Source organism: Tachysurus vachellii, chromosome 22 (assembly GCF_030014155.1).
Source record: "Tachysurus vachellii isolate PV-2020 chromosome 22, HZAU_Pvac_v1, whole genome shotgun sequence".
NCBI lineage: Eukaryota > Metazoa > Chordata > Actinopteri > Siluriformes > Bagridae > Tachysurus > Tachysurus vachellii.
This window is the reverse complement of record NC_083481.1, coordinates 16,953,952-16,968,783: the sequence shown is the minus strand read 5'-3', so window position 1 is coordinate 16,968,783 and position 14,832 is coordinate 16,953,952. Positions and strand designations below refer to the sequence as shown.

Genomic DNA, 14,832 nt, shown 5'->3' with positions numbered 1-14,832 from the left:
ACATATTTATTTAATGAGTTTTTAGTCTTTCAGCTTTCAGTAGGGTTTTTGGGTCTCAAGATGTTTTAAACCCTGGGCATTAGATCTAGGGATCCAGAGAGTTACATTGTCTGCCGTAGGAATATTAGACAGAATATTCAGCATATTGTGATTTTATCTGATGAAGAGGTATTTGAACCAGGCTGGAGTTAAGCTGTATTATTTTACAAAATGTTATTCTTTCAGCTTGAGATGGAGCTATACCCATGCAGGAAAATTAGGTATTTTATACATAATATGATATTTTTAAAAGTGGAAATGATTCAAAACAGAATAAAAGTAAAAGTACAATTGTCCACATAGTGTAACTGACCATGCCAGTGATTCCCCTGCTTCAACACACCTGATCCCATGAATCAGTTTATTAACCCTCATTCCTAAGTTGTAGTGCTGGACTAGGGTTCTTCAGGAACTAGAAAAAGAAATGAAGGTGAATTAGTGTCCTCTGTAGGTGAAATGTTGTAACGGTGTGCTCCCCATTAACCCAGATTTACACACACCTAAACATTAATATGAGCGCTGATGTATTCTCATCTATCATGCATTAAGTTGGGTCATAGTCGGGCCTGAATGAATATTTGTTGAATGTTATTCTGTGGATATTCTTGGTGTATTTGTTGGAATGCCTTGATGCGTAACACTGGTGACGTTATTGAAATGTGTGGATAAGTGTGTGGTGTTTAGTTAGGATTAAAGAACAACAATATATTGACATATCTTGATACTTTAGTAGTTTTAGTCTCCTTTTATATCTCATCTGCCTGCACCACAGAGGTGTGAAAGCCTCTAGTTAAGCAGTGCTTTTAGCTGCTGTATTTGACGAGTGAAATGGTTCATGAGTGTGTTGTTTTACACTGGATACAAAGTGCAGTTTTAATGGATTACTGCTAATTATCTGTGAGATATTTTAATAGTCATGTAATACCTTGATAATTACAGATGGATCCCGTTAGAAGCCACAGCGAATCATCAGTTTCCATCTAAACTCTGTCCTCTGTACTCTCTACTCTTGCACCAATTACCTTCATGTCCTCTTTCAACACATCCAAATATCTCCACTTTGCCCTTCCTCTTGACCTCTTACTTGGCAGCTCCACCTCCAACATCCTTCTACCAACATAACCATCTCCCTCTTCTGCCTCGTGTCTTTTTCTCACTGCTACAGTCTCTAACCCATACAGCATAGCTGATCTCACCTCTTGTACATCTTTAGGTACCGCATATACTGTATACTTATCGGCCAAGTGTGTTGACACACACAAGGAATTTGGTTCCAGCTGTTTGTGACTCTCAAAAGTACAGACATAAATAACACTATACTTTACAAACTATACAAGACAATGCAGACGATGAGATACAATATAGACAGAATGAGTATTAAATATGAATATAGAATATGACTGATCAGTTATGTACATAAAGTGTGGGAGTGCAAATAACAATATTGTGCAATATTATGCTTTTTGTACAATATACAGCAGCGGTAGTGTGTGTAATGTATACGGATGACGTGATGACTGACAGTCCTGATAATGCAGTACTTATAGTTATGAAGCAGGGAATATAATTATGGTGAGGTGTTAATCAGGGTGATTGTCTGGGGAAAGAAACTGTTCCTGTGTCTGGCAGTTTTAGTAAGCAAAGTTCTGTAGTGCCTGCCAGAAGGGAGGAGCTGAAAGAGGTTGTGTCCAGGGTGCGAAGGGTCATTGGTGATTTTTCCTGCCCGGTTTCTGGTTCCTGTGTCGTACAAGTCCTGGGGAGTGAGCAAGGGGGCACCAATTATTTTTTCCAGCGTTTTTACTGTGCGTTGCAGTCTGTTCCTGTCCTGTTTTGTTGCTGCACCAAACCAGATGGTGATGGATGGATGTGAACAGGACAGATTCAACGACTGCAGTGTAGAACAGCATCAACAGCTCCTGTGGCAGACCAAACTTCCTTAGTTGGTGTAGAAAGTACATCCTCTGCTGGGCCTTTTTGATGATAGAGTTTATGTTGCACTCCCATTTCAGGTCTTGGGAAATGGTAGTGCTCAGAAACTTGAAGGCCTCCACAGATGACACCGGGCTGTTTGATATTGTGAGGGGGAGTAGTGTTGTGGGGTCTTTCCTAACTGTCATCTCCACAGTTTTGTGGGTGTTTAATATATAAGACGTTTTAATTTTGCCTGTATACTTTTCCTTGTTTGATGATTCCTCATTTTGCTTGCCTTCTTCTTCTTCTTCTTCTTCTTCTTCTTCTTCTTCTTCTTCTTCTTCTTCCTCTTCTTCTTCCTCCTCCTCCTCTTCTTCTTCTTCTTCTTCCTATTCTTCTTCTTCTTCCTCCTCCTTTTCTTCTTCTTCCTCCTCTTCTTCTTCCTCCTCCTCCTCCTCTTCTTCTTCTTCTTCTTCTTCTTCTTCTTCCTATTCTTCTTCTTCTTCCTCCTCCTTTTCTTCTTCTTCTTCTTCTTCCTCTTCTTCTTCTTCCTCCTCCTCCTCTTCTTCTTCTTCTTCTTCTTCTTCTTCCTCCTCCTTTTCTTCTTCTTCTTCTTCCTCTTCTTCTTCTTCTTCCTCCTCCTCCTCTTCTTCTTCTTTTACTTATTATTATTATTATTATTATTATGATTACACGTGATTAGGAACTGACGCACAATGTCTTGTGGGCGAGGTTATGGATGACGCAGTTGTTTGGTGCTACGTGGACCGGAAGTAGAAGCGTAGCGACTCATCAGCCCTGGACTTGAGATGTAACTCCAAAACAAAACAGGAGCCGAGAGTTTACAGCTCACCGTTGAACACAATGTCGGAATGACGCCTCGTTGTTTGTTATGATTCTATACGACAAAGGATTTGGGCGGTAATCAGACTGAGGTGTAATGACAAAAATACGTATTTCTGTCGAGTTTGTTAGCCGGTTAGCGGCCTAGCATGCTAACAGTGACGACTTAGCAGCTTAGCTTAACGTGACAGTTCGCTGTAGCTTCAGCTTTCTATATGATACGTGACAATGTGGTTTTAAATAAGGTTTTCTGCTGCTAAGCCGAGAGCAAAATGAGTTGGTTCAACGCTTCCCATTTGTCCAGTTTCGCTAAACAAGCTCTGAGCACCGCACAGAAATCCATCGACCGAGTTTTGGATATAAAAGAAGAGGATCAGTGGGGCGACGCCATCACACCTAGTTTAGACGGTGGGTTTACATTTATTAAGTCCAAACGTTAGTTCATTTACAGCCTGGAAACCAACTTGACTGAAGACACGTGTATATTTACCCTTAGGATTACATCCAGCCCTCAACACCCAGGGAGCCAATAGACCACCTCTGTGACCCTTCAGTTTCCTTGATGAATAAATTATTACACAAAATTATTTCAAAACTTTTATACGTGTCTTGTCTAGAGCAATAACTCAGTTTTATTTACACAGTTTCTTTTCTTACTTTCTCATAGCTGGTCAGACTCAACAGCAATTTTTCATCATGGTGGTTTTGGACAGATTTTTTGTAATGACATTATTTTGACCTATTGACATATTGTTAGTATGGTACCGATTGACATACTTTGTTAAATTGTGAGGGGAAATTTGAATCCTAAAGCGGAAAACGTGTATAGCGATAACAACTGTCTGTCATAGCATTTCATACGCTTTCATAAAACACTTTATTCTACTCAGGATAGTGGATGAAACTGTGGGACTTCATCTTGATTTGCATGAGGTTTGCATATTTGAGTCATCTGTCCTCAAACAAAATACAGGAATTAAACCTGTACCGGGACACCATGTCATCGCCGGGCAACTTGCAGACACACATTCACAGATGGGGTAATTTCTCATAGCCAGTCTACCTACTTAAGTGTTCTAGGGATTTTGAGTAAACCAGAGATTCCAGAGGAAACCTGGAGAGACGTGTGAAGTTCTGCTCAGGCCTGAGCTCTGGACCAGACTGAGGATCCTGGAGCTGTGAGGCTGCTGAAACAAATTAGTGTTTAAAATGCACAGTATATACCAAAATCTCTGATATTCATGACATATTGAAAACGGAAAGAAGTTTGATCTTTGTTTTAAAGAGATGTGTATTCTTTTTTTGGGCTCTTCATTGACTTTTTTTTCTTTTCTTCATTTCCCCCCCAGATGTACAGAGCAAGCCAGTATCCACAGGCTGGGGGATGAACCAGTGGGATTCTCCTTCAGAGGAATGCCCAAAGACCCTCACTCCTTCATCTGAGGCCATCACTAAACCGGTCACTCGCACTGTGGTTGATGAAACAGAGAGTTTCTTCAGTGCCTTCTTGTCTCCTGGGGATGGGCAGCCGGTCAAGAAGTCTACGGTGGTGTCCGTGGCACCGACCAAATCCTACCGCCGACTGCAGGAGAACTCGGAAAATGAGACGCAACCGTCTGCCAAGGATGACGTAGACTCTTCCACACTTTCTCAGGAAGATCTGAGTAAACAAAGCAGTGTACAAATAGCAGAGAACCAGCCAGAGGAGGTGAAGTCAAAAGAAGAAGCTTTATTTCTGGAGGCTGTTCTGGAGGAAACAGAAAATGTGGAGGACACTGAGAGCAAAACAGAGACACAGGATTCCGCTTCATGTCCACAAGTCGCGCAAGTGGACATGCCTGCGGAGCCTGGATCTGTTGAAAAGGTTGAGAGCTGTGGTTCTGCTGAGCCTAAGAGCCCCGGGAAAGACCCTCCCAAAGACATGATGTTGGAATCCAAAGATGTGAAGGCAGAAGACAGGCAGAGCGACACTCCGTCTCCTCCTGTGAGCGCCTTCTCCTCTGGTACCTCCACTACGAGTGACATTGAAGTGCTCGACCATGAGAGCGTCATTAGCGAGAGCTCTGCCAGCTCAAGGCAGGAGACGGCCGAGGTTAAAGCAGGGCTGCACCTCATGCAAGGCTCTTTCCAGCTCTTGTCTGCTTCGACGTGTAGCGATTTCTCACGTCTGGACGACTATCCGAAGCTGACGGAGAGCTGCGGGTCCTCTTCTGACGCCTTCGAGCGCATCGACTCGTTCAGCGTGCACTCTTTGGATAGCCGCAGCGTCAGCGAAGTCAACTCGGATGACGAGATCCCCGGTAGCAGAACTCTGGCATCTGTTACCGCCGGAACCAGCCCGCTTCCGGCTCTTCCGGCACCACAGACCATTCAGGAGCAGGAAGAGGCGGAGGGAGGGTTGACTGACTGTTTAAAGGATCACTCGGTGGATGAGATGGAGGAGAGCGGGCGCAGCGCAACGCCGGTGAACTCCGAACAGCCAGAAGAGCTGCTGCAGGAGGAGCAGGAAACTGGGTCACATTTCACTATGTCTAATGAAGGAACTGAACCTGAGGAGTCGCGTGACTTGCTGACATCACCCATAACTGAGGAGCAGAAAGGTGCCTCCACCTGCCAGCTCCTGGAGCTACAGAAGGTACATTGGCTATATTATAATTTTAGGGGTCGGGCTGTTAGAACAGAATAAATAACGTCGTTGTGTCATGAAGACGAGCTGCTGCTGTTATCTCAAAGTTGATCGTTTTCCTCTAACAGCACGCCCTGAAGTGTTTTACTTTAATTATACTTCAGCAAATAGCAGCTATTAACATTTTCTCTCACTCCTCCTTCTCTTTTTTTCTGTCATTCCTGATAATGTTAAAAAATATATTAAGAAAATGTTAAAAAGAAAACAATAGAAAACCATGTCCCAGAGAAACCACAAAGAAGTGCAAAGCTTATTTATAAATTAAAATAACCGTTGTCATTTTAATCTGTTTAATTTTCAATTAAAAATCATAATGTCATATTTCTTGTTGACAATTCATCGACTGATAAATTGTTCGAACACCACCATGTACAGCTAATAGGCCTTTAAAACATCAGCTTTGTTCTTCAGAATCTGTAATTTAGCTAAGCACGTGTGTTGATTACGTAGATCAAATTTATTGCATGTCCCTGGGTTTTCCACTAACGTAAATGTAAGGTTTAAGGAATTCAAGTTCAAAGTAATTCTTAATGGAAGAGAGATTTAAAAAACATAGACATGTATAAATCTGTAGTCTCTCTCTTTACCGCCCAGATTGTTGACGAGCTGACGAGCAGACTTGAGAAACGAGAAGCCCAGCTGCTAGCTGTTAGTAAAGACAAGGCTCGTCTGGAGGAGGAATGTGACAATCTCAAAGAGTGAGTTACTCAGCGTTATTTTTCTGCCACAGTCATTGTGTATATATGTGTGTGTGAGTGTGTGTGTGTGTGCTGAATTCTGAATGTCAGCGCAGGTCAGATAAACAGATGGAGCCATTGTAATATTTGCTCAGGTAGAGGAAAGTGCAATGCGCTCCACACAAATAACAACTGACAGAGCGGAACCACCCTCGGGTTGACATTCAACACTCGTTATAAACTATAGATGTTTTCTAGATATTTAACGCGTCTTAAATCACGTGACTAAACTGAGGTAAATGTGTCGTGTGTGTGTGTGTATATATATATATATATATATATACACTGGATCTGGATCTTATATAATCAGCTTAATATTTCTTGTAACAAGTATTTAGCACGTTTCTGCACTCATACTTTTGTAAGGGTTTTTACAGGAGTGCAGTTTTTTCAGTTTAATGCTGATGCTGGGTCAGGAATCTGTTTTATTTCCTGTATCGTTGGGAAAGCTGCAGTACTGTGAGTTGATTTGGTCCACAGCATGACTCACTGTGAGGTGTTTGAATGCGTTCTGCAGTGAGATGATCAGCCTGAAGGAAGAGAGCTCCAGCGTGCAGTCTCTTAAAGACGAGTTCACGCAGCGCATCGCTGATACAGAGAGGAAAGCTCAGCTCGCCTGCAAGGAGCGTGACATCGCCAAGAAGGTCAGTGCGTTGCTTACTTGTGTAGAAGTGCAGGCGTGCGGCAAACTGCGTCTCCAAACTGTTCCTTCAGCCAGTAAAGAACGGTTATTTGTTTACGCCACACTTTCTGGTGTTTTTATGGTTGAGCATTTTTTATAAAGGTGCAGATCAAGGAACAGGTTCAAAAGTCTGAGTAAACATTGTCTGTTGTTATTGCTGCTCACTTCATGTGCTGTTACTGCAGGAAATTAAGGGTTTGAGAGAAGAGCTGTCCACCAGGTTTAACTCCACTGAAACCCTGGAGCTGATCAGAGAGAAGGAGGAACAGATCAAAGGCCTTCTAGAAGAGGGTAAGAATATTTCCATGACAGACCTTTTAGAACAGTGGTCTTCACTATTTTTTTTCATGTGAGCCACACTGATAGGACAAAGTCAATGGGAGAGCCACTTTCACCGCAAAGTATGCCAAGTTATTCAGTCTTCGAGTTGCGGATGATGCATGCTCCCCATCAGTTACCTCTTTTGTCACGTCACATTGCTTTGTTGCTGTTCATTTTGTGCGCGGGAACGCAGTGAGTCAGTGACGAGTCAAATAATATATAAATATACATTATTATTTGTAATAGAGCACATTCATTTTTCTATGCTTCCCTGATTGTTTTTAATGTTATTTAAATGAAAAATAAATTTTAACCAGGGGGCACGGTGGCTTAGTGGTTAGCACGTTCGCCTCACACCTCCAGGGTTGGGGGTTCGATTCCCGCCTCCACCTTGTGTGTGTGGAGTTTGCATGTTCTCCCCGTGCCTCGGAGGTTTCCTCCGGGTACTCCGGTTTCCTCCCCGGTCCAAAGACATGCATGGTAGGTTGATTGGCATCTCTGGAAAAATTGTCCCTAGTGTGTGATTGCGTGAGTGGATGAGTGTGTGTGTGCCCTGCGATGGGTTGGCACTCCGTCCAGGGTGTATCCTGCCTTGATGCCCGATGATGCCTGAGATAGGCACAGGCTCCCCGTGACCTGAGGTAGTTCGGATAAGCGGTAGAAAATGAGTGAGTGAGTGAGTAAATTTTAATGCCATGCGAGCCGCATATTAAAGCTTGGCGAGCCGCAGGAGGCTCGCGAGCTGTGCAATGAGTAACACTGTTTTAAAACATTAACAAAACATTACCCCAGCAGATCAGCTGCATTCTAGAATGTTTTCACAGCAAATCAGCTGCATTCTAGAAGTTTTTCACAGCAGATCAGCTGCATTCGTGAACGTTTGCCTAGCCGAGCAGTGGCATATCATTTGTAACGTCCAGGTGGTTCTGCTCTTTTTACTCAACTTGGTCCTGAGTCATCTGTGAAATCCAGGCAAAAACGATAAGTTGAACGTGTCTTCAGCTTCAAGTCCCTGGGGATCGACATCTCAGAGGACCTGTCCCGGAACACCAACACCTCTGAACAATCTGAACTTTTTGAGTTGTGTGATTGCGTCAACTGCGTCACAATCTGGTATGCGAACTGCACAGCCGCAGACTGCAAGGCGCTGCAACCAGTTTTGAAAACTGCTCAGCGCATTACAGGAACTTTACTTCCGTCTTTTGTGGAGATCCAAAGGAAACGTTGTCCGTGTCGAGCTCTCGCAGTATTCCTCTTTATATTATCCTGTTCATACTGTAAATACTGTACATCTTGAACTTGCTGCTTATTGCATTTTGTTGTCTTGTACTCTTGAAAGACTTAATGATTCCGAAGTAACCTGTAATCAGTGACGTGAGCTACGTTTGAAATTCTCTACAGTTTAACCCATGAAACTAATGTGGGACCTTTTTTAATATTTCACCAGGCGAGAAGCTGTCCAAGCAGCAGCTGCAGCACTCCAACATCATCAAGAAGCTGAGGACCAAAGAGAAGGAGAGCGACACGAAGATCTCCAAGCAGTCCAAGAAACTCAAAGAGCAAGAGGATGAACTCAATCAGCTGAAGCAGGTCAGAGAGTTTCTTACTCTTGTATAAATTAATGATCACACTGGTGCGGTGTAAGAGGGATATAACACGTCGTTGGAAAATAATCGACTTCTGAGTGTTAATAGTAGTTAATGGGTATTCTGTATCAGATTCTAGATGCGAAGGAGGAGCTGGAGAAACAGCACAGAGAGAGCATTAAGCAGCTGAACTCTGCTGTGGAGCTTCAGGAGAAGGAAATGAGCAGGCTGCAGACTGAAAACGAGGAGCTGCACGAGAAGAACCGCAGCCTGCAGGCTGCTTTGGATGCCTCTTACAAGTAAATACGTAGTAGATTCATAAGAAGACGATGATTATCTATATACTAAATAAAAATGAAATATGTATATAAAAATATATATGTTAAAAAAGTAATAATCAAATTGAGTTAGTCAGTGAAAGCTTTCTTTGGTTCCTCTGTCCCAAAAGTTTGTTCATGTTGAGCTAAGAGCTTTGACTTGGTAAGGAACACAAATAGATGACGATCTGAACACACATTCTCTGTGTAAACACTTTACACACACGTTCTGTGTATAAACACTGATGTCATACACACCCTTCTCTTCCAGTCGGTCTGCATTCTTAGCTCTAAGCAAAGTTAATCCTTTACTGTATTTTGTGTTTGTGTTTGTCTGCGTTTGTTTGTGTTTGTCTGCGTGTGCGTGTGTGTGTGTAGGGAGCTTGCAGAGCTGCACAAGTTTAACGCTACAAAGGCTAGCGAGGCACAGGAGCTGGCTCTCAGCCGTGAGGTCCAGGCCAAGGAGGAGCTCAGCCTGGCATTAGACCGAGCCCAGGAAGAGGCTCGCCTTCAGCAGGAGGCATTAGCTAATCAGGTGAGTAGATGGAATTATTGTACATTGAATGAATTAGATTAATCCTTATCATTAGTCCACTCGGTTAGTCGGATAAATGAACAGGGTGGAAAATGCGTATGTGCATAAAATGTAGATTTTTCTTACCTTTTTCTTTTTGTATTAAACCGACAAACAACAATATTAAAATACTCTTGCACTCGAAGCCTGATTTGACGTTAGATTTCCTATTTTACTTGTTGCTTTAGGTGGCAGATCTGAGGTTGGCTCTGCAGAGAGCGGAGCAGCAACAGGCCAGGAAAGAGGACTACCTGCGTGAGGAGATCAGTGAGCTTCAGCAGGTAAGCCACATTACCAACCCATCGTTTCATTAACATTCTTCCCTCTGTGACATTTCGTCTAACGTATAAAGCTCCGCTAACCGTGGAAGCTACTGCGCCTGTGTTCTTGTAAAGCATCGCAAACCGTCAGTTCAACAATTTCTATTTTTTTTTTCCAACATTTGTCTGTTCAGAGGCTACAGGGAGCGGAGACCAGAAACCAGGAACTAAGTCAGAGCGTTACCTCGGCGACCAGGCCCCTCCTCAGGCAGATCGAGAATCTGCAGTCAACTCTGGGATCTCACTCGGCATCCTGGGAAAAAGTGGAGAAGAACATCTCAGACCGCTTAGGTGAAAACGCAGCAGGGGAAATTCCTGAATTTTAGAGCTGACACTGTTTACTGCTGATTTGGTGCAGTTTTAATTTCAAGCTCTAACATATACATAGGGAATAACCAACATGTCTCCTCTTTTATTTTTTGTCTTGTGGCTGGAGTAGCCGAGGCTCAGGCCCAGCTTGCTGTTGCCGTAGAGAAGGAGCGCTCTGTGACTGAGGAACTGCATGCCATCAAGGCTCAGCTGGCTTCACTGGAGTCCCAGAATTCCTCAATGCGGCAGGAGAAGGGAAGGCTGCAGGGTCAGTTGGACGTGGAGAAGACTCGGCGCGAAAAGCTGGAGGACGACAGCAGCAGGTAAATAGGTTCTGTCTGGAGGAGAGACTCAAGTCGATGCCGCATCTGAAGTCTTACGATAAGCAACTTTATTATATTAAATATCTTGTGCAAATTACTTCTAATTTAAGGAGAAAACTAAGGATCAGATCCATTAACCTCTTTTATTATTTATAATTAGTGTGTGATATCTCTTCAACACATAGTCAGTGTGTATGATCGTGTATTGTACACACGAATCTGTGTGTTTGTGTAACTAACTGTGTGTGTTTGTGTTTGTAGGGAACGTGTTGAACTGGAGAATCTGAAAGGCGAGTACACTCGAGCTCTGGAAGAGGCCAGAAAGGAGAAGGTACGGTCTGTTCTCTCTCACACACACACACACACTCTGCACATCACAATACTCACTGAGTGTTTTTTGTTTTCTTTCATACGATTCTGTAGCTGCTGCTAACAAATCAGCTTGAGATGGAGAAAATGAAGGTGGAGCAGGAGAAGAAGAAATGCTACCTTGCACAAGAAGCCTTGAAGGAAAAGGTGTGACCTTTTATTTAGAGGGATAAGTATTATTTTGGAATTTATGCTAAAATCAGGTGTCATCCTGTCAGTTATGTAGGATAATAGATATTTTCACCTGGAAGATATTTCATAAAATCCATCCATCCATCCATCCATCCATCCATCCCTCCATCCCAGTCAAATATGATTAAAAAAAAATTGATTGTAGCTCCAGGAATCAGTGATGATAAACATAACTAGCAAAGGTGCTCTGGCACCCAGGACAAAGCACGAGATCATCATTGCATTCATAAACCCTTTTACAAACATTCATAAAAGGTCCTTTTAGCAATATTCCAAATAATAGCGTAATATTTGCAATACCACAAAAAGTGATTTGATGGACTTGTAATCGTTTTCTGCCTGTGTGTGTGTGTATGTATGTGTGTGTGTATGTATATATGTGTGTGTGTGTGTGTGTGTTTAGGAGCGAAAGGCGCTAAGTGCACCACTGATTGAGCCTCCTGCATCCTCCACTCCATCTCTCTCTCGTTCCAGCTCCATCAGTGGTGTGGATACACACAGCGGCATACACACGTCTCTGCTCTCCCACGTCAGTACAGTACATTAAAAACTCTCTCCGTTCCTTAAAGACTGAAATTAGCCACCAGCCAATACACTGACCTCTTTACATTCGAAACAAAAAAAAGGCTTGCTGAAGGAATGTTAAACTACCCTAAATTGATCTGTCTCATCACCTTCAGTACCTAGTTTGTAGACGTTTAATGGTGTGACGGGTAAAAATGTTTTGAACCTTATTTTCCCCAGCTACCTAATACACACACTTGTAAGACAACGACTTATTATTATTTAAATTCTACGTTGTTATCCATTTTACGTCAACTTTACAATATTAGTAGTACTGAGGTAGTTAATGAGCTGTTTTGTTTCTAATTATCCCTTTAAGGGTAAACTGTAATTTCTTGATATTATTTATGGAAGACTTTATTTATTTATTTATTTTTACTGTTTTGAAAGCAGGAAGATTCTCCTGATCACTCGTTCGCCTCTGTGACCCTCGGCGGGAGCAGCCTGTACGACGCGGCACGTCTAAGCGGAGGTTCCAGCATCATTGAGAACCTGCAATCACAGCTCAAACTACGGGAGGGAGAAATCGCACAGCTTCAGGTAGAAATCACACACACACACACAGTTCCTCTCTGTGTGTGCTTCAGGTAGTTATTACTGTCATTTCCTTAATAAAATATTCTCTAATATTCGTTTGTGGTGGAAAAGGTGGAGATCTCAAATCTTGAAAGGACTCGCTCTGCAATGGCGGAAGAACTGGTGAGGCTGACTAATCAGAACGATGATCTGGAGGACAATGTGAAGGAGATCCCCAGGCTCAGGGTGCAGCTCAAGGTGAGCTTAAAGTAGAGAAGGTGAAGGTGCATGAGGAGTTTGACGGGGATCTGAGGGGAAGGTGTCCAGCTGTTTTGTCACTGGTTTGCAAAACGACACAGATTTAATCCTGTACTGAGCGACGAGTCATATCTCTGTTTCTTATGTATTGTGCAGCTTAAATATTTGAGTGGATTTTTTAGTTTTTGAACATGTAAATAATCTTTGGATTAGCTTTGGAAACTAACTTCATCAACAGGGTTTTTATCCTGATGGGGTCTTTAAAAGTAAATATAACTCTGATAAGTAAACTGTGCTGCATTTGTGCCCGCTCCTCCCCACAGGACCTGGAGCAGAGACACAACACCATCCTGCAGATGTACGGAGAGAAAGCAGAAGAGGCCGAGGAGCTGCGGCTCGACCTGGAGGACGTCAAGAATATGTACAAGACCCAAATCGACGAGCTGCTCAAGAACCAGAAATAGCCTCTTTTACACACAACAGGACATCGAAGTGCATTTACTGTAGACAAATTATCTGATCGGTGGTGGGCAGGAGGTTCCACAAACGTTTGTGTTTTTCCTCATTTGTGCTCTGTATTTTCCTGGATCAGTTTTATAATCTGTAGTTATTTATGGGATTTTGGGAGTAGGCATCTTAAACGTTAATGCTTTTTTTTCCTCAGCGATCCTTAGCGGACGTGAAACGGACAAGCTCTTTTCTCTTAGCGTGGAACTCGACTCCATGGGCATCAATTTGCACTTTTAAGATAACATTTAAGATAGAAGTTAAAGTTTTCCTCGCTCTGTGCTAATTTATACGTTGCAGGAGCAATTTGATATATTTGAAGCATACACTTGGTCAGGACAAAGTATGTGTTCATGCCCCATGGGGCAGAATTAATCCAAATTTTGTTGGAGGGGATGAAGTTAAATTCCAGGCCAGAAAACTGTAAAACAGAAACCTTGGATAAAAAAAATTCTAGTCCGATCCTTTGCACAACAGTATTGCTGTTCTCAGTTGTTGTAGGCATCTCTGGATTGTGTGATTAGGACAGAGCTAGAACACTATCAAAAACACATACTGCGACTTTATAAATTTCAGGCCTTGCACTTTACAGACATCGTCAGTTCACTGCGAGCAATGAAGGAACGCTGGCAGTCTCTATAGGGTGCAAAGGACTAGAGATATATTTCTTTTGGAAAGAAAGCTGTGCTCTCTTAAAATACATGGTCATAACACTCGTGCAGTGAGAATGACTGACTGTCTCATCAATACTTTCCTATGTAATCATTACAGTTGTAAAGAAACAGAGCTCTAATGGGTGTCCTCTTGTCTCTCAGCTGTTCTGTTCATTCTCACTGGACACATTGGCTTTCTAATGAAATGATGAACAGAACAAAACAAACACAATTAAGGTGTTGGACCACCACGAGCCTCTAAAACAACTTCGGTTCAACTTTGTGGCATCAATTCTTCCTATCTTTGGACCTGTAATAGAGCGACGAAGACCTTTCTTCAGGTCTTCATCACGGACAAAGCGTCTGTAGTACGTCGTATATAGGACCGGCGGCGCTTTCCTGCAAATGACAAACCCATCAGGAGAGAAACGTTTCATCACAGGAGAACTAAGCGGATTCAGCAACATAAATAAACGCCCCTATGTTGTAACAGAGCGACCGGTTTTTGTTTTTCTTTGTATATATTTTTTTTAAGTTCACATTTATCTTGGGCTTGTGTATAATATACATGGATAAGGTTCCATTTTTGTGTAAATGTGTAAATAAAATGAATATTGCCCTGTTTGTGTTTGGTTCATTTGGGTTTTGGTAACTTAAAATGCAAAAACTTTTAATAAAACTTTCATATAAATACATTTTTTTTTTAAAAGTGTTATATTATAAAGGTTATATTAAAGGGTAAATGGATGAATAAGAATATCACGAGATGAACTAATTATTTTATCATGAGAGCTAATTAATTATTTATTAATTAATTACAGTTTAGGACTCTTGTGTAATGTTTGCAGATTTCATTGGTAAAATATATTTTCAGTTAAAAGTTTTTTTTTAATGTTAAGATTTTTATTATTAATATATCGACATAATATTTATTTGTATTTACATTTTGTGAAGAATGTTTGTCAGTGTATCAGTGTGATTTATGCAGTAAGGTACATTAAGTAATCAGAAGAATTTCCATCTATATTTTTGCTAAAATAAACAAAACAAAAAAAACTACATGAAAATGTTAAATAAATAAATGTATGTGTTTATATAAAAGGAAGCTCACGCGCGCCCCCCTGT

At 41.9% G+C, this 14,832-nt stretch overlaps 1 protein-coding gene across 4 annotated transcripts; it reads left to right on the top strand.

Moving 5' to 3' along the window:
* Positions 1-2,706: 2,706 nt before the first annotated feature.
* On the top strand, positions 2,707-14,329 carry tmf1 (TATA element modulatory factor 1). Of its 4 annotated transcripts, none has more exons than XM_060857850.1 (18): positions 3,067-3,201; positions 3,684-3,833; positions 4,143-5,428; positions 6,074-6,177; positions 6,734-6,860; positions 7,084-7,189; positions 8,667-8,809; positions 8,938-9,104; positions 9,501-9,657; positions 9,885-9,977; positions 10,151-10,307; positions 10,456-10,648; positions 10,910-10,979; positions 11,072-11,164; positions 11,613-11,738; positions 12,167-12,313; positions 12,422-12,547; positions 12,871-14,329. In XM_060857850.1, the coding sequence occupies exons 2-18, from the start codon at positions 3,692-3,694 to the stop codon at positions 13,009-13,011; spliced, it is 3,378 nt and encodes a 1,125-aa protein (XP_060713833.1). In that variant the 5' UTR covers positions 3,067-3,201; positions 3,684-3,691; the 3' UTR covers positions 13,012-14,329. The 4 variants fall into 4 exon arrangements, with proteins under 4 accessions (XP_060713835.1, XP_060713834.1, XP_060713833.1 ...); XM_060857849.1 differs by having other exon boundaries at positions 12,164-12,313; XM_060857852.1 differs by lacking the exon at positions 3,684-3,833 and having other exon boundaries at positions 2,707-3,201.
* Positions 14,330-14,832: the final 503 nt, after the last annotated feature.

Bases quoted from the DNA above. Each gene is read 5' to 3' on its own strand.
- tmf1 (XM_060857849.1), top strand. From the start codon at position 3,692: ATGAAACTGTGGGACTTCATCTTGATTTGCATGAGGTTTGCATATTTG. The intron at 9,978-10,150 runs GTAAGCCACATT...TTGTCTGTTCAG, and splicing joins AGATCAGTGAGCTTCAGCAG to AGGCTACAGGGAGCGGAGAC. The intron at 10,649-10,909 runs GTAAATAGGTTC...TTGTGTTTGTAG, and splicing joins CTGGAGGACGACAGCAGCAG to GGAACGTGTTGAACTGGAGA.